This window comes from Saccoglossus kowalevskii, chromosome 8 (assembly GCF_978046115.1).
Source record: "Saccoglossus kowalevskii chromosome 8, keSacKowa6.1, whole genome shotgun sequence".
Lineage (NCBI taxonomy): Eukaryota > Metazoa > Hemichordata > Enteropneusta > Harrimaniidae > Saccoglossus > Saccoglossus kowalevskii.
The window spans coordinates 6,233,778-6,255,246 of record NC_140648.1 but is presented as its reverse complement, the minus strand read 5'-3'; the positions used below and the strand labels follow the sequence as shown (position 1 = coordinate 6,255,246).

Sequence of the window (21,469 nt, the reverse complement as noted above, 5' to 3'; positions counted from 1 at the left end):
ACAAATATCGTAATACCGGTATCTGTTTTTATTTGACTTATTTGCTTCAATATTTTGATATATGAACAGAATTAACAATCAACACAAATTTATAACAACTGAAATATCATTTTTTGATATACTGTAGTAATCTTCAGATTTTGTAATCATGTGTACAATGTCTGTCATACAATTACTCCTATTGGCAGGAATTGATGATCATCAAATCACAGTGATTAGCAATGATTTCATCTTCAATGATGGTATTGTCATGTGGTAACCTCTCTTTTTACCCCATGTGAGCAACCAAATGTGATTTAATCTACACTTGTTTTATATTCAGATATCGATGAATGTGCTTCAAATCCGTGCCGGAATGGAGCTCAGTGTACTGATGGTTCCAACAGTTATCAATGCTACTGTGCTGTGGGATATAGTGGATTCAACTGTGAAATAAGTAAGATTCTTTCAATTGGTATTCCTACAAAATATCATGTCCTACTCTATACAAATGATTTATTGGTTTCCTGTAAATTGTTCTGACTTTCTAATTAATATAAAGTACTGTAGAATACTTTATTTTCGCTTGGAATTTATTTTCGCTATTTTCACTGAATGGATGATTCCGTGAAAATAAAATCCAGCGAATATACTTTTTTTCCTATATTTCACATTAAATTCATCAAAAATCAGTGAAAATAAGTTCCATACAAAATGCCCAAAAAGCCTTTTCAGCGAAAATTAATTCCAGCGAAAATAAAGTATTCCACAGTATGTCTACAAGGTTATGGCAAATGTTTGAGGGCCGAAGATGTTTACTAGAACCAAGACTCCAAACAGGCCAATAACTACACTTAGCATCTGAGTTGCCGTACTTTAAGTTGAACTGCAAATTTAGGGAGGTTTAGGTGACATTGTAAGTATTGTGTTGTCACAGTGTACCTGTGTTTCGTAATCCCTTTTCTATGGAAAGACAACAGGTCACTGACCTGTAAAATTTGGAAAGATTTTCTAATGTATCCCCACCCCTAACTCGAATTCTGACTGCAGCCCCCAATTCAGTTGTACAGTAACCCCTCGCTAAGTCGTGGGTGTCGAGATCCAAGCAAAAACCGTGACTTATCCGGGGTCGCAACTTACCGAGAGGCCTCAAGCATTTATGAATAAAAAGCATAACATGGTTTTAATTTTTCCTATAGTACATTTGCTTCATTGAAAAACATCACAGTGTCACAGCTTTATCGATGTCTTCATTGTCGGTTATTCACACAGCTCATTGATCTAAAAATCGTTCTAAAAATGTTGTGCTCTTGGCTTTTGAGAAAAACCTGGTTATGAAAAACAATCCTCTCCTAGTAAATGGGTATTGTTGAGAACAAGGAAACTGGTAAATGGATACTGTTTGGAACAACAAAAGAGTACTTTCAAATGGGCATTGTTGCGAAACAAAGAAACTTTTAAAAATTTTCTGTTTGAAATGAAAAAAAAAAAAAGAGTACTTGCCTCGTGAATGTTGAACAAAAACAGTTGGCTATTGACGTTTAGCAGACTGATTGAACAATAGAGACGAGCCAAAAAGTAGTATTACTAACATTTTATCTTATTTTATTATTTCATCAATTTATTCTTAGATATTAATGAATGTAGTAGTTCACCTTGTTTTAATGGTGCTACATGCATCGATGGTGTTAATGGATACACATGCCAGTGTGTAGATGGCTGGTCTGGTGCCACATGTGTAACAAGTAAGTACATAATTTAAAAACACATTCAAATAATTTGTTATTACTGATTTGTGTATATACATTATTGGAATGTGTTATCACTGTATTCTACATTATCAGCTGATTTCACTTCAAAATGTAGTAGTTATATATAACACTGTAAATGCAGGGTTTTTTTTAGAAAAAGATAGGGATAGAAAGGGAGAAGGAGATAGGGTTCCCGGCCCCCCCACTCAGGATCCATAGGGGGCCGCATGCACGTTCCCATTTTCTTGGGAAAGGGGGTACTTTTTGACGATCTGTCTCGGGAACATTTTCCCGAGAAAATCGTAGAAAAGGGGGTATTTTTGGCTTGTTTTCCCGAGATTCTCAAAATAGGGGGTGTATTTCAAAACACTTCCCGAGATATACAAAAAAGGGGGGTTTAAAAGGAGTTCTAGACTGAAAAGTTCCCTAGATAGGGGGTGAAATTCATCGGAAAAGCCCGTGAAAGGGGGGGTTAAATTTTCTTCTTTTCCCTAGATAGGGGGGGTCAAAAAAAATGAGGGAACAAGCATAGGCCCCCCCTAAATATAGGGAGTGGGGGGGGGGGTATAGGGTTCTCCCTACCAGGGTGTGTTTTTGATAATTCTAAGTTAAAATGGAGTATTCTATGGCTTCCTTGGGGCCAAAATTACTATCAGACAGGTCACAGTTGAAGACTGTGGTCACATGTGATCCCTGGTCAATCACAATTTTATGGTTGCCAGAGGATCTGCTTCCCAGGGTAAGGGGCGCATGGCCATGGCATGAGGGCGCTGCACCCTTGTTCCCTTGTTCAATTTTGTGAGAACATTTTTTTGTAAATTGTGAATTATGCCAGTTTGAGCAAATTTGTTGCTGTCAAGCATTAAGTGAATACTTGTGATTAATGGCTAAAATTCATGTCTGCAAATTTTGAGTTTTGCTATTTCTTACATATCACCTCTATTTGTCTTAGATATTGATGAATGTGCCAGTAACCCTTGTGCTAATGGTGGAACATGCTCTGATTTAGTGAACAGTTATCTGTGTAATTGTGGAGCAGGATGGCGTGGTATCAACTGTGATATTGGTAAGATTATTGCATTCCATGGTTGACTGAAAATGACTAATCAAACAAAAAGTATGACAGTTTGCAGAGGTAGAAAATTGAATATTTGCTTACTGCTGCTCAACATTTGGAACGTTACTTTATACTTTTATGTCCACATTCAATTAGACATTACGTTGACCGTGTCGGTTTATCCAAACAACATTCAATGTGTGGAGTTATAGACTAATTAAAAAAATTTCTTAGAAATTTCAAACTCTTCGCTTCACGGCTCGTCAAAATCCCAAGACCACTCATAAATCAGACGTGATATAACATATTGTCATGTAATAAGTTCTGTATCATACATAGGATAAATACAGATGATTTCACAACAGATTTCATCTTTACTCTCGGAAGAAACCTAGATGAATGTACTCAAAGAATATTGTGAATGACACATGCATGCACTTGAACAATCCTACAACTCTATTATAATATGTGGTCTTGTACGTTTCAGATAACAATCCTACAACTCCATTATAATATGTGGTCTTGTACGTTTCAGATAACAATCCTACAACTCCATTATAATATGTGGTCTTGTACGTTTCAGATAACAATCCTACAACTCCATTATAATATGTGGTCTTGTACGTTTCAGATAACAATCCTACAACTCCATTATAATATGTGGTCTTGTACGTTTCAGATAACAATCCTACAACTCCATTATAATATGTGGTCTTGTACGTTTCAGATAACAATCCTACAACTCCATTATAATATGTGGTCTTGTACGTTTCAGATAACATTCACAAATTGTTTACTATTTATTTCTTGTAGATTATAATGAATGTGTTAGTAACCCATGTTCCAATGGTGGTGAATGCATTAATGGCATCAACCAGTTTAGTTGTGTATGTGCCCCAGGATGGCAAGGACTCAGGTGTACTACAGGTACATATTTTTTATTACTAAGTTGATTTTTATGTCAACTACTAGTATTTATTGTACACATGTATATGTAGCATGGGACCCATATACTGAATGCAAAAACTGTAGTTATACTTTGCTGAGTCAGTTGTAAAACATAATCATTGGTTATTCAGAATAGACATAATAAAAATTACTAATTTTGTGTGCCGCTGTATTTCTAGTGTTTGAATTCAGTTGGTTTGCTGTTAAAAATGTTGACCATTACTTGTATACATAATATGGTACATTATCTCAAGCATAGATTTATTCATTCAATTAGGTAGTATAATTTTGAAAGTGTTATGAGGCTGTTATTTCAAATGTCAATTTTGTGGGTTTTTTTTAGTTTAATCACTAACTAATTACTAATCAACAAGTAAAATACAGTTATTATTTCAAATATCATGTTTTATTTACCCAGACATTGATGAGTGTGCCAGTAATCCATGTCAGAATAATGCTCCGTGTTTGAATACCCAGAATAAATATACATGTTATTGCCTACCAGGATGGACTGGAACTAACTGTGATATAGGTAACTAATTCTATACTCCAATATTCATCTGAAGTATGTATTGTACGTGTAGTGCCCTATATCATCGTAAAACTGTAATTAAGTGAATTGATGAAGCTACTTTTGACATCATATGGATTTTGCCAGTTTTGTTACTAACAACTACCTGGTAGGGTCAAACCTGTGACCACCCAATATTGGTGACTTTATAAAAACACTAATGCTAATGAGTATGCAAATTGGCTCGATTTGCTGACCCAAAATTCTTGGGAGAGTGATGGGTCTTGCACTACAATTGAATGTTTGATAAGATTCATATTATTGTTTCAGTAAATAAATAAAAAAGAGTTGCACGTTACTCACATTAAACTATGAAGCTCATTTGATTTCCTGTGTAGATACTAAGTAGTAATATTTGATACACTGACTCAAAAATAGTTTCTGTCATGTCCCTGTGTGTTCATTTCAGACATAGATGAATGTGCCGGTATACCTTGTCAAAATGGTGCTACATGCATAAATGGTATGAACACATATTCCTGTCAATGCCCCGATGGATGGAGTGGTACTCATTGTGAAATAGGTAGGACAAACTTATTACATCTCAATATTTATTCATTTTATTAATATTAATCAAATATTTCATGAGATAAATATAGTTTTATATTTTGGTATTTATAGCAAATTATATTAACTATTATAATTTATTATTATTAATTATATTTGTATTGTTTTTATATTAATGTTTATTATAACATCTATAATTCTATATTCTCTTCTTTTTCGTAAAGACCATTGTTTTTTGCAAATTGTTTTGTATTCCTAATCCATTGACATGTTTTATCCAAAATGTCCTTTGTTGTTTTAAATGACATACCAATAGAAATTAAAGATTATTTTTGGTTCAAACCTAAATTTCTATCTATCTGCATTATCTTTTAAATATGCTTAACATTTTTCTCATTTGGTGAGGTGACATGGATCAATGAACATGTGCCAAAACAAATACAGCAAATGAGCTTTTATGTCATCTTTTTTATGTTGCTTTGCTTTTTAGTCATTTTCTAGTCGTGGTTCATTGTGTCTGTGTTCTCCATCCATTCCCATCTCTTGTACTTTGTTATCATTCCATCTGTACACATACAATACATTACATTGCTTCACATGTATCATGGCAATATAGTGTACCATGTCAGCTGTATCTGTATCTCAATCCAGAAATAGACATCAGTGAAAAAAACTAAACTTGAATAGAAACAAAACTTGAATTGAATTCTGGTATATATTCTAGATCAGGTTGTCTTGTATTTTGTCACATTCCATTCTTGATATATTTGTTCAATGTCATATTGCGCAACTTTTGTTCTTGTAATGTGTGATGTCTTTATGTCAAATTTATAACAAGTAAAACTGTGTGTACCGGTATCTTTAAATGTGATGTCTTGCAGACATTGTTATTTATTTTTTGAGGGGTTATTTCAAAAGGTGTTATTTCTATTTCCTGCATGAATAAACATTTGGTGCGAGTGCACACATAATTTGCCTGGGTGAAATATGGCTTTCTTTGAAAACTTGAGCTGTCTGCTGTCATAATCACTTGGTATGAGGGCACACATGATTTGCCTGGGTAAAATGTGGCTTTCTCTGAAAACTTATGATGCTGTGCTACTCCATTGTCTGCTGTCAGAATCATCACTCTGGACATCAACTCCTGAACTACTTGTAAATCTCTAGTAACAGCTGTTACAATGGTGCCTTACACAACAGGCTCAGAACACTCTTGGCCTACTTGAGAACTGTTGTCTCAGAAATAGTTATGTGATGTCTGCTGTCAGAACACAAGGTCACTTTAAGATATGGTACCTGTAATGTTTGAAGTCGGAATGTCCAAGATCTGAGATATCTGATGTCTGCTGTCACTGTACTATACATATGGTCGTCAGGAGATGCATTTACATGAAAAATAATTTGAATATCATATTTAATTTTTCTATGGTTATTATTTACCAGTATATTGGTTAGCTCATATGAGTTACTGTACTTATAAACTCGGTCACTCAAATGGTATTAAATGATATCATGCTCATTCGATAATCAACAAAGATGTGTTTTGTTTGAAGAAACAACCAAACATACCGGTAGTATCAATTTCACCAACATGTCAGATGTTAACAAATTCAAAATTATGATGAGCGCCAACTGTTTAGCTATTCCAGTAGCCAAATTTATACAGAGCAGCTCCAGTGCCAGACAACAACTCCAAACAATTCACAAGTGAATATATTCCTTCTATTATTACTCTATGATTGCTTTCTGTTTGTCATTATTCCTTTTCATTTACTTTTGCTTTGCAATTTATGTAACTTTCATTTTTTCTTTTGTTTTTTTGAGACCTTACTGCAGTACTTTCCAAAATCAGTATTGTGCCAATTAATATTACGGTATTATTATAGATAAACAGGTCACAAAATGATAATAATAATAATGACAATATTGGTTCTGTATTGTATCAGTCACTGTCTTATTTTCAATTGTTTATGTGTATGTTGTGTGTTCTATATTGTATTGGTTATCTGCAGATATAAATGAATGTAACAGTAGTCCATGTGTTAATGGTGGTGTCTGTGTAAATGGCGAGAACTCGTATACATGCACGTGTCAAGCTGGATGGATTGGAACGAACTGTGAAACAGGTGAGTTGTTGTGTTTGAGAAACTTGTATTCACAGAAGACAAAACTAATATACTGTAAGATACCAGAGGTACATTACTTGGGGTTTGCAACGTGCATGGTACTGTATGGTGACATCATGCCAAGATCCCATTCAAGTCTCATCTCATAGATCGCGAGACTGATGCTACGACCTTTTGACATGACATAGGTGGTTTTGTAATAAAACAATAAAACATGTATTACCACATTCATAGTAAAAAAATGTAATACATCGTAAATGTACAGAAAATATATTTATCGTAATCCGTCATATCGTGAGCAGCTATTTTGATCCACCTGGACATCCCAGTATCCTAGTTACCTGGGGCATGCGCATTCGCATTTTTCTGAGTTGGAACGTTTATGCGAAAACAAGATTGTAATGAGATATTGGTATCATATCACCGTAGTTGCAAACCCCAAGTAATGTACCTCTGAAGATACTTTGTTTTAGCTCGAATTAATTTTCACTGAAAACACTTTTTGGGTGTTTTGTATGGAATTTATTTTCACTGATTTTTGACGAGTTCAATGTAGAATATAAAAAAATAGATATATTCACTGGATTTTATTTTTACTGAATCATTCCTTCAGCGAAAATAAAGTATTTTACAGTAGTTCAATTACTAGTACCTGTATGTGTTTCAAAAAGGCGTCTATGTAGAACAGGTCTCGATTTCTCAACTTCTTTGCCATTAGTACAACTGCATGTTCCACTGTTATGAGTAACCTTTACAGTATTCATGTGAGGAAATAAATGCTAGATTGACTTAAAATTACCGGCACATTGGGTCTTTATTGCTCCCTATTGTAAAGATAGCCCTACCAGAAGACATTGCTTGGTCTCCAAACATCCGTAGCCAGGATGAGTAACTGACATCATAATTAGTGAAATATCTAAGATAGGATTTATATTTGTTTTGGTGATTCCTCAACACACTGTGATTGTAAATTTGTATGTAGTACATTCTGATTGATTTTATCTTCACTTTTATTTCTTCAATAATAATCTATCAACCCATGATACCTACTGTACTTAATAGTATGGTTTAAGCAGACACAAGGCGACTATTGTCGGAGTTGTATATCAATTCAAACCGTCGATGGCATCAACTACTAGTGAAACATTTTGAAAACATCTGAAACACTGTGGAGATACACATACTATACACATTAGATGACTCATAAAATTACACCTACATGTAACCTTTGCCTGCCAATTATCAATAATATAAAATATTTTATTTTAGCTGGAATTAATTTTCACTGAGAAGACATTTTGAGTGTGGAATTTATTTTCACTGACTTTTGACAACTGGAATGGTAAAATATAGAAAAAAAAGGGTATATTCGCTGGATTTTATTTTCACTGAATCATTTCTTTAGCGAAAATAGTGAAAATTAATTCTAAGCGAAAATACAGTATTTTACAGCTACATAAAAGTGTTTATGTGATTGAGAAGAATTACAATGACTAAGTTACGTGAATGTCTCAGTTTTTACATTCATTACTGTGATTGTTTCAGAGATTCAAGAGTGTTCCAGTAATCCATGTCAGAATGGTGGTACATGTATTGACCTAATTGCCTCATTTGTATGTACATGTCTCGATGGATATGATGGAATCTACTGTGAAAGAGGTAAGGTTATCTGAAATACCATTATGAAGACTATTTTTTACTTGTATGGATTATATTTTTCATGAAATTTATGTCTTTCAATATTTGATTTTTTTTTTCAATATTAAGTTTGTTTGGTTTCATTCTCACTTTATTTTTCATTCTTTGCAATTTCTACATGATTTTATTATCGCCTATTATTTAAATATCATGTTTATATGAATATTTATTTTGTAATGATTGTATTGATAATTCCTAGATATTGATGAGTGTTCTAGTTTTCCCTGCGCCAATGGTGGTACTTGTACTCAAGGTATCAACGCATTCACATGTAGCTGTACATCAGGCTGGGAAGGAGATACTTGCCATATAGGTATGTACCGGTATATGTAAATACTGTAAAACTACTTTGATTTTTGGGATTTTTGAACTCCCTTAAATCATCAAATTACGAGATTCCTATTAAACATGTATGTACATGTACATGTATGTAGCCAATTTTTGGCTTTCCATTTATATCTCAAGAACCATTCAGTATATTTCAATGAAACTTTGCATATAGATGCCCTAGGACCGGAATTTTGATTTTCTGGTATTTCAATTACTGTAAAGATTCAAAAATAACGGATTCCAGTATTTGTTGTTGTAAGTGTCATAGTTTGAAATACTAGTATTACAGATAATGATATTAATTTTTATATTTATTTTAGATGTTAATGAATGTAACAGTAATCCTTGTTTTAATGGTGGTATATGTTTAAATCAATTCAATCATTACACCTGTATCTGTATGAGTGGATGGACAGGAACTGTTTGTAATATAGGTAAGTCATATTAATTAATGTCTAAATGGCTTTTTTGTTATTTCTTGTACACAAACACAAAGTTAATAATTTTCTTCATCCCTTTGGGGTAATTTAGTCTACTGCAAAGAAAAGCTGAAAGTAGCCCTTTTACTTCTCCAATATCAAAGTGTAGTTTGGTCATATCAAAAATGTTTGTATTGCCTCTAACACAGAACTGTTTCCTGAATTATTATTAAAAATTATATTCATTTGAATACTTCTGGTAGTATTAAATGTCTGCTAAAATGTGTGTGATATAAAACTTCTCCACTAATCATATTTAGTGGTGATTCATCTCGGTTTGTGAAACAGCCACAGTTTGAATTCATTTCAAATTTACTAATTATGTTTTTAGTTCAATGCATCCTCCAATATAATTTGTACATATGGAAAATTATTTCAAACAGTGCCTAGATTACTTTCGGACATTTTGTCTCGTTTCGGAATGTTTTAATTTTCAAAACTTTTGAATATTTATTTGTACTTTTAGGTTAGTGAGGAGGTTATAATAATTTCACTTTAACAATGTTTTTTCACTGGTCAGACCGCTTTAAAATGTCACTTTTTCACACAAAACTGCCATTATACATGTTGATTCTAAAGTCTATCAACCTTTCGAACATTAGAACTTGCATAAATTGCTTAAATTTCTGGACAATAATTTATCAAGTAGAATTGAAAATGAGAAAAATGATTATAGACTGAAAATATTTCCATCAAAATGGTATTTCTGAAGCTCTTTGTTTTAGGCTACTGTAGAGTCATTGAATTTTGTTATTCACAATTTCACAATTCTACCTGTTATAGTTACTACACTTGCCAGGTATGTGCAATTCTAAATTTAAAAAAACCTAATCGCGAAAACTACGCTTGGGCAATTGAATTGAATGTTTTTAATTTTGCAAAAATAACAAAAAAAATATGAATATTTAATGTATTGTTTACATTTATTGTAACACTCAAAATTTGATACAATTCTGATAATCTGCAAAGTAAATGACAGATTAAATGGCTGCTCTGTGATATAGACCTTCCTGTTTTACTATTTAATACCATAATGCATAACACAAATTACTCCTGCTAATCTGATTGGCTCAGTTAAATTCATTGATGTAATTCGTTAACAATAAATATAAAATTTTGTTTTTTCAGATGTTGATGAATGTGCAAGTAATCCATGTCAACACAATGGAACGTGTAATAACTTGCGAAATGAATATTCCTGTAACTGTGTTAACGGCAGAGAAGGAGATTACTGTCAAATCGGTAATGTACAATCAACAAGTGTTTTCATAATTGAATGTAGGAATTTTAATTTCACTATGACCATATTATCATTGGTTGTGTGTACATGTGCTTTTGTATTATCTTGCAGGTTTTTTTCATGTGAAAATATTTTTATTATTATTTTAAAATTTGTTTTTTTTATCCTCTTCAGCAGAGTGCAGATGAAGCATATCATTGAGTAAATGTACTTTTTATAATTGTCCAAAATCAATCTAATAAAGTTTGTTTTTAAAATCATGTGTGTAGCCCTACTTACTTCATACCCTAGTCACATCATAATTTATTATCACAGTTTCACTTTCCCATTTATTATTTATCCGGGTTTTTGCACAAAATTTGCCTTTTAACCTCCAACCCTCTTTTTTTATGGGTAATCACAAAAAGTGCTATGGTGACTAAATTTGTTCACTTCCCCATATTTGTTATTAATTATATATATTAATTGTACCACCCACTTATCCTCAGGTGTGATATTTTATAACTAACTTGTTAAAAGTACTGCATGAATTCAATATAAAGCACCAACACTGCTAACACTTTAAATAATTTCATCCCTGCCATTTTAATACATGCTTGCTACTTGTCTGGTGATATGTACCTAGGTATTTGCTTGTGGCTTGTGGCTAACCTTGTCTATATGCCTTGGTATATGCTTGTTACATGCCTGTGACCATGTCCATGTGACTATGTATATGGTTGCGACATGTACAGAGATGTGATTATGACCATGTCCTTATACCTTGGTAGCATAATTATAGTTCAAACCCTCTGGTGTTTTCTATCGCATTCTATGATGGGTAACTGGTTCTTTGCATATTTTCATATTTGATTTATGATTTCATATTGTTTGTTTTCATTTATACCTTTATTTTTTATGTTGACACAACACAGTTATTTGTCTAATGTTTCAGCTTTCTCGTTCATAGTTCATCTGTCTTTTGTACTGTCATTCTTGCTCTGATTGTGAAACTGAAAATTTTCCTATTTCTATGCTAACATGACTCTACAACCACTAGCATCTTTATGTACCATACTTATACTTATGTAAGCCTGAGGACTGGTGAGGGGATAGTTGAATTTAAGTTGTCAAAATTAAATAATAAAAAACACAGTAAATGAATAGTTCATCTTTGTAAAATATGTAAATGAATCTTATAATATCAATTATTTGCAATATTTAGCTTAATTAATGCTTAAAATATGTCATAGCCAAGTTTTGAGATTATGTAAGTATATTCAGCTCTTTATTTGACCATACATGTCATTTCTTTTTCAGACATCAATGAATGTGTCAGTAATCCATGTCAGAACTCAGCTACATGTGTTGATGGTTTGGATGGATATACTTGTAATTGTTATCCAGGCTTTACAGGGACATTCTGTGAAACAGGTAAATGGATGCATGAATTTGTATTCACCACAATAAGAAACAACATAAATATTTAATATATTGCTGACCAAACAGATTAGAATTATATAATGTGATTAGGGAGACTCTCATCAATGATTCTATAGTACTAGACCAGAACTGTTTTGTTATCATGATGAAAAAAAAACTTTTAATGACAGTGAGCTGATACACACGAAAGTTGAAATTTAAATTAAAACATTACCTTCTGACAGATCTACAGATATACCAAAATCAATGGGATAAGTCAGTAGGAAATGTGTTAAATTGAACGATTCACTTATGGCTCTCTTTACTGATTATATCTTAACATTGATTAACATTTGTCCAAAGCAACAATCTAACATAGCTGATTATAAATTCTCTGAAATGATGTACGTTGTTTTTGTTTTCATTTAAGATATTAATGAATGTGCTAGTAATCCCTGTTTGAATGGTGGTACTTGTACTGATATGGTGAACAGATTTTCATGTTCTTGTCATTCTGGATGGCAGGGTTTAACCTGCCACCAAGGTAAGTGTACTTTGAATGTCAGTCAACTTTATTTACCTTTCTCATAATAAATCTGCATGATATTTTTCAAAAAAAAGAGACTTGAATGCAATGAGAAATTATGCAAATTTGATCCAAAATGAAATTAACAAAGAAATGAATAGAAGAATACATATAAAGTTGTGAGAAATATTGCAGCAACCATTTGGTGGGAATGATCACAAAACCGCAAGACTAAAGTCTAAATTTCTAGGAATTCCAATGCACTGAAATTATGATATTCTGGTTTTGTCTTGGGCCATTTCTGCTAGTATTCACAAAGCATGTATCATAATCCCTCTCATTTCTGTCTATGCAACTGGACATTTACAAGTGTTATCTGCATTCTCTAATGCCATTGGTCAAAATATGTTTAAAATATGATTATGTGCACATGGAACTGTTGACATTATGAGATTGTCGTCATATATCACCGTACATATTAAAGTTGCTTACCCATAATGATATCATATAAATCATTGGTTTAATTATATATGAAAATAAAGTGTACATATCAGATAAATGTTCATAGCTGAGCTTCAAAGGCAACCAAAACCAAATTTATTTCAGTCTATATTGTTACTGCAGCATCCTTGAGCTGATCTCATCACTTTCAGTAAAACCACAAAGTACTAACTATTGTATTTATGTTTAGATGTGAATGAATGCGTCAGTAATCCATGTGCTAATGGTGCTACTTGTAATAATGGTTTCAATTCATGGAGTTGTAACTGTTCACCTGGATGGACAGGATTACGCTGTCTGGACGGTAAGGTCTCCCTCTACTATATTGTGCAGACTGTAATTTTATGTGATTGATAAATTACTTGTGTCATTATGGTACTGTAACTGAATTACCCCAGCAACATTTCCTAGACTAACATAACACCCGTTTGGCAGAATGAATGCTTTACAATAAAATACCCCCTCTCCTTCACATGTGTGTTTTGAAGTTGTGATAAAAACGATTAAACCATGACTGAAAATTCTGCCTTCTACGAAAATTTATATATTACATTGTTAATAATTATAATATGATATGTATATGTAGCATTGAGTCACCATTCGACAAAATATAACTATACATGTATATTGAGCAGATTGAAAGTGACTTTAAAAACCATCCCACAGTCTGAATAACAAAATATGGACTTTAAATTGAACTCCCTCAATGATTGAAAATTATGTGTCAGTGAACATTTATACTTTCATAAATACCGGTAGATACATTTATTCCTGGCCACACATTCATACAACAAAGTGTCATGTACTTACTAGTCCTCAGAATTATTCGCTCCACGGCTTATAAATTTAGCCGGGTGTTGTCCACTCAATGTAAGGTCTTGGCATGTGATGATATAAAGCAACTGTTGAAATTTATATCATACTAATTTCTTATCATTTATTTCAGATTTTGATGAGTGTAGTAGCAGTCCCTGTCAAAATGGAGCTACATGCCTTAATGGAGTTAATAAATATGTCTGTATGTGTCCAGCGGGCTGGACAGGACTCACCTGTAACACAGGTCAGAATTTGTCATATTATTACATCTGTCATCGTAACGCCGTAAGTTACAGCGTGTCGTAATTTTGTGTTTTTTTACAGAGTATTTTCATCCTACCATATTAAGAAACGCGAATTCCAAATATAGATGATTAATAAAAACAAACATGGCTGCCACCAGAGTTTGACTGGGCTCCACACAAAGAAGTTCGCTGATTCTGTTCTAAACATTTTGGATTTCAGCATTCCCATGGTGTATCCTTGGAATGAAAAGATGTACAATAATAAGATTATTACGAGGATACTTCAAAGTATGCACTAAGACAGTACATTTGCTTTATCATAGATGAACCATGTAAACATGTAACAGAAATATTCATTTATGTGAAATGTCAATGTTTTAAATTTCATCCATTGTAACAGTTACAATGTAATCATCTCAATCACAGCACTTTATTACAAATTCACATCAGTATCAGGTCCCTAATATATATTTGATGTTACTAGTTCAAGATTCCTAATTGAATTGCTTATTCATCATTCTCATATTAATTCTAATACTGGTGTTGTGTTTCTCTATCAATTACAATGTTGTTCTTATCATAGGTTAATAATGTCTCTTTATTGTAGATGTTGATGAGTGTCTTAGTACACCTTGTATCAATGGTGCAACCTGTCATAATGGACAAAATCACTATAGCTGTACTTGTTTACCTGGATGGGAAGGAATTAACTGTCAAAGAGGTAAGTAATTATCAAGAGAGACCATTATAGTTTGATAGTAAAGCAGTACTAACATCATATCCAATTGATATCCAAATTTTGAGTCCTTTAATAAATTTACATTTACCGTTAAATCTGTATTAGAAGCTGCATCCCTAATAGAAACCGCACCCATTCTTTTTGAACAATTGAGACACAAAAATTCACCATTTCTCATACGTGTAGATGCTCTAATAGAAGCCGCATCCCCTCTGTTGTATTGTACCATATTAAGGTAGAGATGCAGTTTATTTGTGAATTTCAATCAAAAATAGTTTTTTTCGTTTTTTATATAGATTTTTATCTAAAGAACATTCTGTGAAAATTTGACCAATGAATTCTTATTGGAACACCGTTAAAATTGCTGTTTATTTTTTGGTTAAAAATTAAAAACACTCACACGTGGCAATGTTTATGTCCAATTGCCGCGGCTTCCAATACCGATTTTACAGTACATATAGTGACAATACAGACAACTGACACAATCTACAAGCACAAAACAACTGATAAGTACACTACAATACAAGATGCTGCATTGTTTGAGTTATGGACATCGAGTTATGAACATCAACTTCTGAAAACATTAAGTTACAAAAATGGCGCCCATTTTTTAGAAACCACGCCCCAAATTATAACTCAATGTTCAATTAACAGTTAACAAAACTTTAAGTTACAGGCAACATACATTTTTGTTTTTGTTGAACGTCCGCATTTAGTAACTCAAACTTATAATTAATCAAACTTCAAGTTACAGGCAACATACATGTTTGTTTTTGTTGAACGTCCACATTTAGTAACTCAAACTTATAATTAATCAAACTTCAAGTTACAGGCAACATACATTTTTAGTTTAGCATATCCAACAGTTCACAGTTGAATCAGTGAGAGAAAGATATATGGTTCATTCAAGAAGTGACATCAGGACCGTGCAATCTGTTAGAAAATTCATAAATCATATGATGTACATTGATTTATATGTGACTAGCTACAGTAGCCATCACCAAATATTGTATAAATACAGAGAATCATATTTTGAACATGCTGTTGTTATATTACAGACATTAATGAGTGCGCCACAGTACCTTGTTTAAACGGAGCTACTTGTATAAATGGACAGAATCAATTTTCTTGTAATTGTGGTTCTGGATGGCAAGGTGACAATTGTGGTGTTGGTAAGTTAATTTTTCTTCCCTCCTTAAATTGCATAATGATAAATATTGTCAAGCAATTATTAAAACCAAACATCTTTAGTGGATCCTTGTAGTACAGAATTCACAAACTGCCTTGCAATCCTCTTACATTTTTAGCTCTGCTGTCGACTTTGTCAAGCGGAGCTTATCATATGAGTGATTGTTCGTCGCCGTCGTTCGTGTCAATGTTTTACTTTTTCGACTTCTTCTTGAAAACTACAAGCCTGAATGCTTTGATACTTGGTGTATATGTACCTTGGGTAGACCTCTCTCATATTTGTTCATTTCATGATGATATCTTCAATTCTCTAATTTTGGTGAATATTTTTGTCATTTTTGATAAAAAGTAATATTTTCGACTTCTTGTTAAAAACCGTAAGTCCAATTTCTTTGATATTACATATATAGGTACTACATGTGGACCTCTCTCAGATTTGTTCATTTTGTAATGATATCTTTAATTCTCTAATTTTGGTGAATATTTTTGTCATTTTTGGTAAAAAAAGATGATTTTGACTTCTAGTTAAAAAACACAAGTCCGATTGTTTTCATATTACATATATTTATATAGGTACTAAGGTACTACATATGGACCTCATTCATTTTGTTAATTCCGTGGTGATATCTTCAATTATCTAATTTTGATGATTATTTTTGTCATTTTTGGTGAAAAGTGATATTTTTGAATTCTTTATGAAAACAGCAAGTCCCATTGCTTTGATATTATACATATTGTTCATTTTCTAATGATATCTTCTGTTCTTTTATTGAAATGTGCATTGCTAACAGCGGAGCTATCTCAGCCGAGAGGCTACTTGTTTTAAATTGCAGTCTAAGATAGACCATAAAGCCTTATTTGGGTCTTGTTTGATGGTATGGATTTGAAAAAAATTGTGGGAATTATGTAATAAATGATTTTCCAATGATTTTTAGTACATGTGAATGCTGGTATATTTGATTGTTGGAATTGTATTTGCTATATTTTTGAAAGTGTTTCAACACACATGGATTCACAAAAAAATCACCCTGACTTTAGCCTTTTCAACCAAATTTTTCTGCAAGTTTCTTATTATAAATTCTTCAATAATTCTTGAAATGAACCCTAATTTTGGAACAAACATACAAAATTTGAGTCAGTTTTCAGTTTTGACTCAAAAAATTCAGCTATTTTTTGGCCCAATATTCAAAATAAATGTGCAGACTATAAACAGAACTATTTTGTGAATTTGTGATGAAAAGAGTGAACTGGTGGTAAAAAGGTTAATAATTCAGAGCAATAGCAAATCTGGACAAATCTTCAAATGTTTCTCAATATTTTGCATATATTTATATGGAATACTTGACATAATAATCCCAATAAAGCTATGTGAATGGTCTCATAGTGAATCTTTAAGACAATCTGAGGTCGCTTTGGTGTTTGCTGGTGTTATAGTTCCTCTGTGGATTGTTATTGAAATTCTTTTTTCCTTCACCTTTATAATCCTTGCTGATTTATACAAAATTCAGACATTATATCCATACTTGATGTATCCTTCAACAGACATTAATGAGTGTGCCAGTGATCCTTGTCAGAACGGGGCTACTTGTAATAATATGCAGAATATGTATACTTGTACGTGTCTCCAAGGATACGGTGGTGTCAATTGTCAAACAAGTAAGTACCGGTAGTATCACGACACGAATAGAAAAGATTCATTGGAATGATGAGGTCATTTTATGACTACTAACATGTTGCACTTGCGAAAAGGAAGGAGGCAACACAGCCGATCATTCACAATGTAATTTGCAAGTCTATTGGCATTTGAGTGACATTGTCAACTCTATTTACGTTTATCTTATTTCAAAGTAGGTATACTCCTAATGTGTGTTGAATGACAGTTTAGCTTCTGATATTTACCTGTATAAATTGTTAAACTCAAAATATGCCATTTCGTTTCAACAAGTTTATATGTATATTATTATGATGTTGCGCAGAATTGTCAAATATTATTGCTTGATTGAAAAGTACTCAAAAGTCTGAGTCTGCACATCATCCATTGGCAGCTATATTTACACATTTTGTAAAAAAAAAAAATTTTTAACTATCAGGCCTAACTATCGCTGAACTCACTTTTTCAAGCGAAAACACATCGATAATTGGCTTCTAAGAATAATTAAAAATATATGTATTGATATTACAAATAATTAATAATAAATTTATTGTGCTCAGATATCAACGAGTGTGCCAGTTTTCCATGTAGTAATGGTGGGACGTGTATTGATGACATTAACCAATACCAGTGTACATGCAGACCAGGATATGCCGGTGTTAACTGTCACCTTGGTAAGTAAGCAAAGTATTGACCTGGGTAGTACAGGATCACCATACTGCCTTACACACCATATGATAACCCTCATAGCATTTGTGAAGCCAAAAGTTTTCCATGGGAATTTGAGTGAATATCTGATTTTGTTTTCTTTCTACTGACAGAGATAAATGAATGTGAAAGTAGTCCATGTCTAAACAATGCAGTATGTGCCAATCTACAGAATGGATACCAGTGTATATGTGTACCAGGATGGTCTGGTGTCAACTGTCAGATAGGTAGGTAACTTGTGTGTACCAGGATGGTCTGGTGTCACTGTCAGATAGGTAGGTAATTTGTGTGTACCAGTATGGTCTGGTGTCAACTGTCAAATCGGTAGGTAACTTGTGTGTACCAGGATGGTCTGGTGTCAACTGTCAGATATGTAGGTAACTTGTGTGTACCAGGATGGTCTGGTGTCAACTGTTAGATATGAAGGTAACTTGTGTGTACCAGGATGGTCTGGTGTCAACTGTCAGATAGGTAGGTAACTTGTGTGTACCAGGATGGTCTGGTGTCAACTGTCAGATAGGAAGGTAACTTGTGTGTACCAGGATGGTCTGGTGTCAACTGTCAGATAGGTAGGTAACTTGTGTGTACCAGGATGGTCTGGTGTCAACTGTCAGATAGGTAGGTAACTTGTGTGTACCAGGATGGTCTGGTGTCAACTGTCAGATAGGAAGGTAACTTGTGTGTACCAGGATGGTCTGGTGTCAACTGTCAGATAGGTAGGTAACTTGTGTGTACCAGGATGGTCTGGTGTCAACTGTCAGATATGTAGGTAACTTGTGTGTACCAGGATGGTCTGGTGTCAACTGTTAGATATGAAGGTAACTTGTGTGTACCAGGATGGTCTGGTGTCAACTGTCAGATAGGTAGGTAACTTGTGTGTACCAGGATGGTCTGGTGTCAACTGTCAGATAGGAAGGTAACTTGTGTGTACCAGGATGGTCTGGTGTCAACTGTCAGATAGGTAGGTAACTTGTGTGTACCAGGATGGTCTGGTGTCAACTGTCAGATAGGTAGGTAACTTGTGTGTACCAGGATGGTCTGGTGTCAACTGTCAGATAGGAAGGTAACTTGTGTGTACCAGGATGGTCTGGTGTCAACTGTCAGATAGGTAGGTAACTTTGTGTACCAGGGTCGTCTGGTGTCAACTGTCAGATAGGTAGGTAACTAGTGTGAACCAGGATGGTCTGGTGTCAACTGTCAGATAGGTAGATAACTTGTGTGTACCAGGATGGTCTGGTGTCAACTGTCAGATAGGTAGGTAACTTGTGTGTACCAGGATGGTCTGGTGTCAACTGTCAGATAGGTAGGTAACTTGTGTGTACCAGGATGGTCTGGTGTCAACTGTCAGATAGGTAGGTAACTTGTGTGTACCAGGATGGTCTGGTGTCAACTGTCAGATAGGTAGGTAACTTGTGTGTACCAGGATGGTCTGGTGTCAACTGTCAGATAGGTAGGTAACTTGTGTGTACCAGGATGGTCTGGTGCCAACTGTCAGATAGGTAGGTAACTTGTGTGTACCAGGGTGGTCTGGTGTGAACTGTCAGATAGGTAGGTAACTAGTGTGAACCAGGATGGTCTGGTGTCAACTGTCAGATAGGTAGATAACTTGTGTGTACCAGGATGGTCTGGTGTCAACTGTCAGATAGGTAGATAACTTGTGTGTACCAGGATGGTCTGGTGTCAACTGTCAGATAGGTAGGTAACTTGTGTGTACCAGGATGGTCTGGTGTGAACTGTCAGATAGGTAGGCAACTTGTGTGTACCAGGGTGATCTGGTGTGAACTGTCAGATAGGTAGGTAACTTGTGTGTACCAGGATGGTCTGGTGTCAACTGTCAGATAGGTAGGTAACTTGTGTGTACCAGGATGGTCTGGTGACAACTGTCAGATAGGTAGGTAACTAGTGTGAACCAGGATGGTCTGGTGTCAACTGTCAGATAGGTAGGTAACTTGTGTGTACCAGGATAGTCTGGTGTCAACTGTCAGATAGGTAGGCAACTTGTGTGTACCAGGATGGTCTGGTGTCAACTGTCAGATAGGTAGGCAACTTGTGTGTACCAGGATAGTCTGGTGTCAACTGTCAGATAGGTAGGCAACTTGTGTGTACCAGGGTGATCTAGTGTGAACTGTCAGATAGGTAGGTAACTTGTGTGTACCAGGATGGTCTGGTGTCAACTGTCAGATAGGTAGGTAACTTGTGTGTACCAGGATGGTCTGGTGACAACTGTCAGATAGGTAGGTAACTAGTGTGAACCAGGATAGTCTGGTGTCAACTGTTAGATATGAAGGTAACTTGTGTGTACCAGGATGGTCTGGTGTCAACTGTCAGATAGGTAGGCAACTTGTGTGTACCAGGGTGATCTGGTGTGAACTGTCAGATAGGTAGGTAACTTGTGTGTACCAGGATGGTCTGGTGTCAACTGTCAGATAGGTAGGTAACTTGTGTGTACCAGGATGGTCTGGTGACAACTGTCAGATAGGTAGGTAACTAGTGTGAACCAGGATGGTCTGGTGTCAACTGTCAGATAGGTAGGTAACTTGTGTGTACCAGGATAGTCTGGTGTCAACTGTCAGATAGGTAGGCAACTTGTGTGTACCAGGATGGTCTGGTGTCAACTGTCAGATAGGTAGGCAACTTGTGTGTACCAGGATAGTCTGGTGTCAACTGTCAGATAGGTAGGCAACTTGTGTGTACCAGGGTGATCTAGTGTGAACTGTCAGATAGGTAGGTAACTTGTGTGTACCAGGATGGTCTGGTGTCAACTGTCAGATAGGTAGGTAACTTGTGTGTACCAGGATGGTCTGGTGACAACTGTCAGATAGGTAGGTAACTAGTGTGAACCAGGATGGTCTGGTGTCAACTGTCAGATAGGTAGGTAACTTGTGTGTACCAGGATAGTCTGGTGTCAACTGTCAGATAGGTAGGCAACTTGTGTGTACCAGGGTGATCTGGTGTGAACTGTCAGATAGGTAGGTAACTTGTGTGTACCAGGATGGTCTATGGGTAGA

At 34.5% G+C, this 21,469-nt stretch overlaps 1 protein-coding gene across 1 annotated transcript in view; it reads left to right on the top strand.

The window, feature by feature from the left end:
- LOC100366669 (uncharacterized) overlaps positions 1–21,469 on the top strand; it is a 67,466-nt gene that overhangs the window by 14,094 nt on the left and 31,903 nt on the right. Inside the window, exons 8-27 of the mRNA XM_085502658.1 lie at positions 323–436; positions 1,611–1,724; positions 2,683–2,796; positions 3,601–3,714; positions 4,154–4,267; positions 4,716–4,829; positions 6,826–6,939; positions 8,485–8,598; positions 8,837–8,950; positions 9,288–9,401; positions 10,575–10,688; positions 11,986–12,099; positions 12,518–12,631; positions 13,305–13,418; positions 14,061–14,174; positions 14,783–14,896; positions 15,973–16,086; positions 17,645–17,758; positions 18,314–18,427; positions 18,575–18,688. Coding sequence (XP_085358784.1) covers positions 323–436; positions 1,611–1,724; positions 2,683–2,796; positions 3,601–3,714; positions 4,154–4,267; positions 4,716–4,829; positions 6,826–6,939; positions 8,485–8,598; positions 8,837–8,950; positions 9,288–9,401; positions 10,575–10,688; positions 11,986–12,099; positions 12,518–12,631; positions 13,305–13,418; positions 14,061–14,174; positions 14,783–14,896; positions 15,973–16,086; positions 17,645–17,758; positions 18,314–18,427; positions 18,575–18,688 — 2,280 coding nt within the window. The remainder of the gene's footprint in view (positions 1–322; positions 437–1,610; positions 1,725–2,682; positions 2,797–3,600; positions 3,715–4,153; positions 4,268–4,715; positions 4,830–6,825; positions 6,940–8,484; positions 8,599–8,836; positions 8,951–9,287; positions 9,402–10,574; positions 10,689–11,985; positions 12,100–12,517; positions 12,632–13,304; positions 13,419–14,060; positions 14,175–14,782; positions 14,897–15,972; positions 16,087–17,644; positions 17,759–18,313; positions 18,428–18,574; positions 18,689–21,469) is intronic.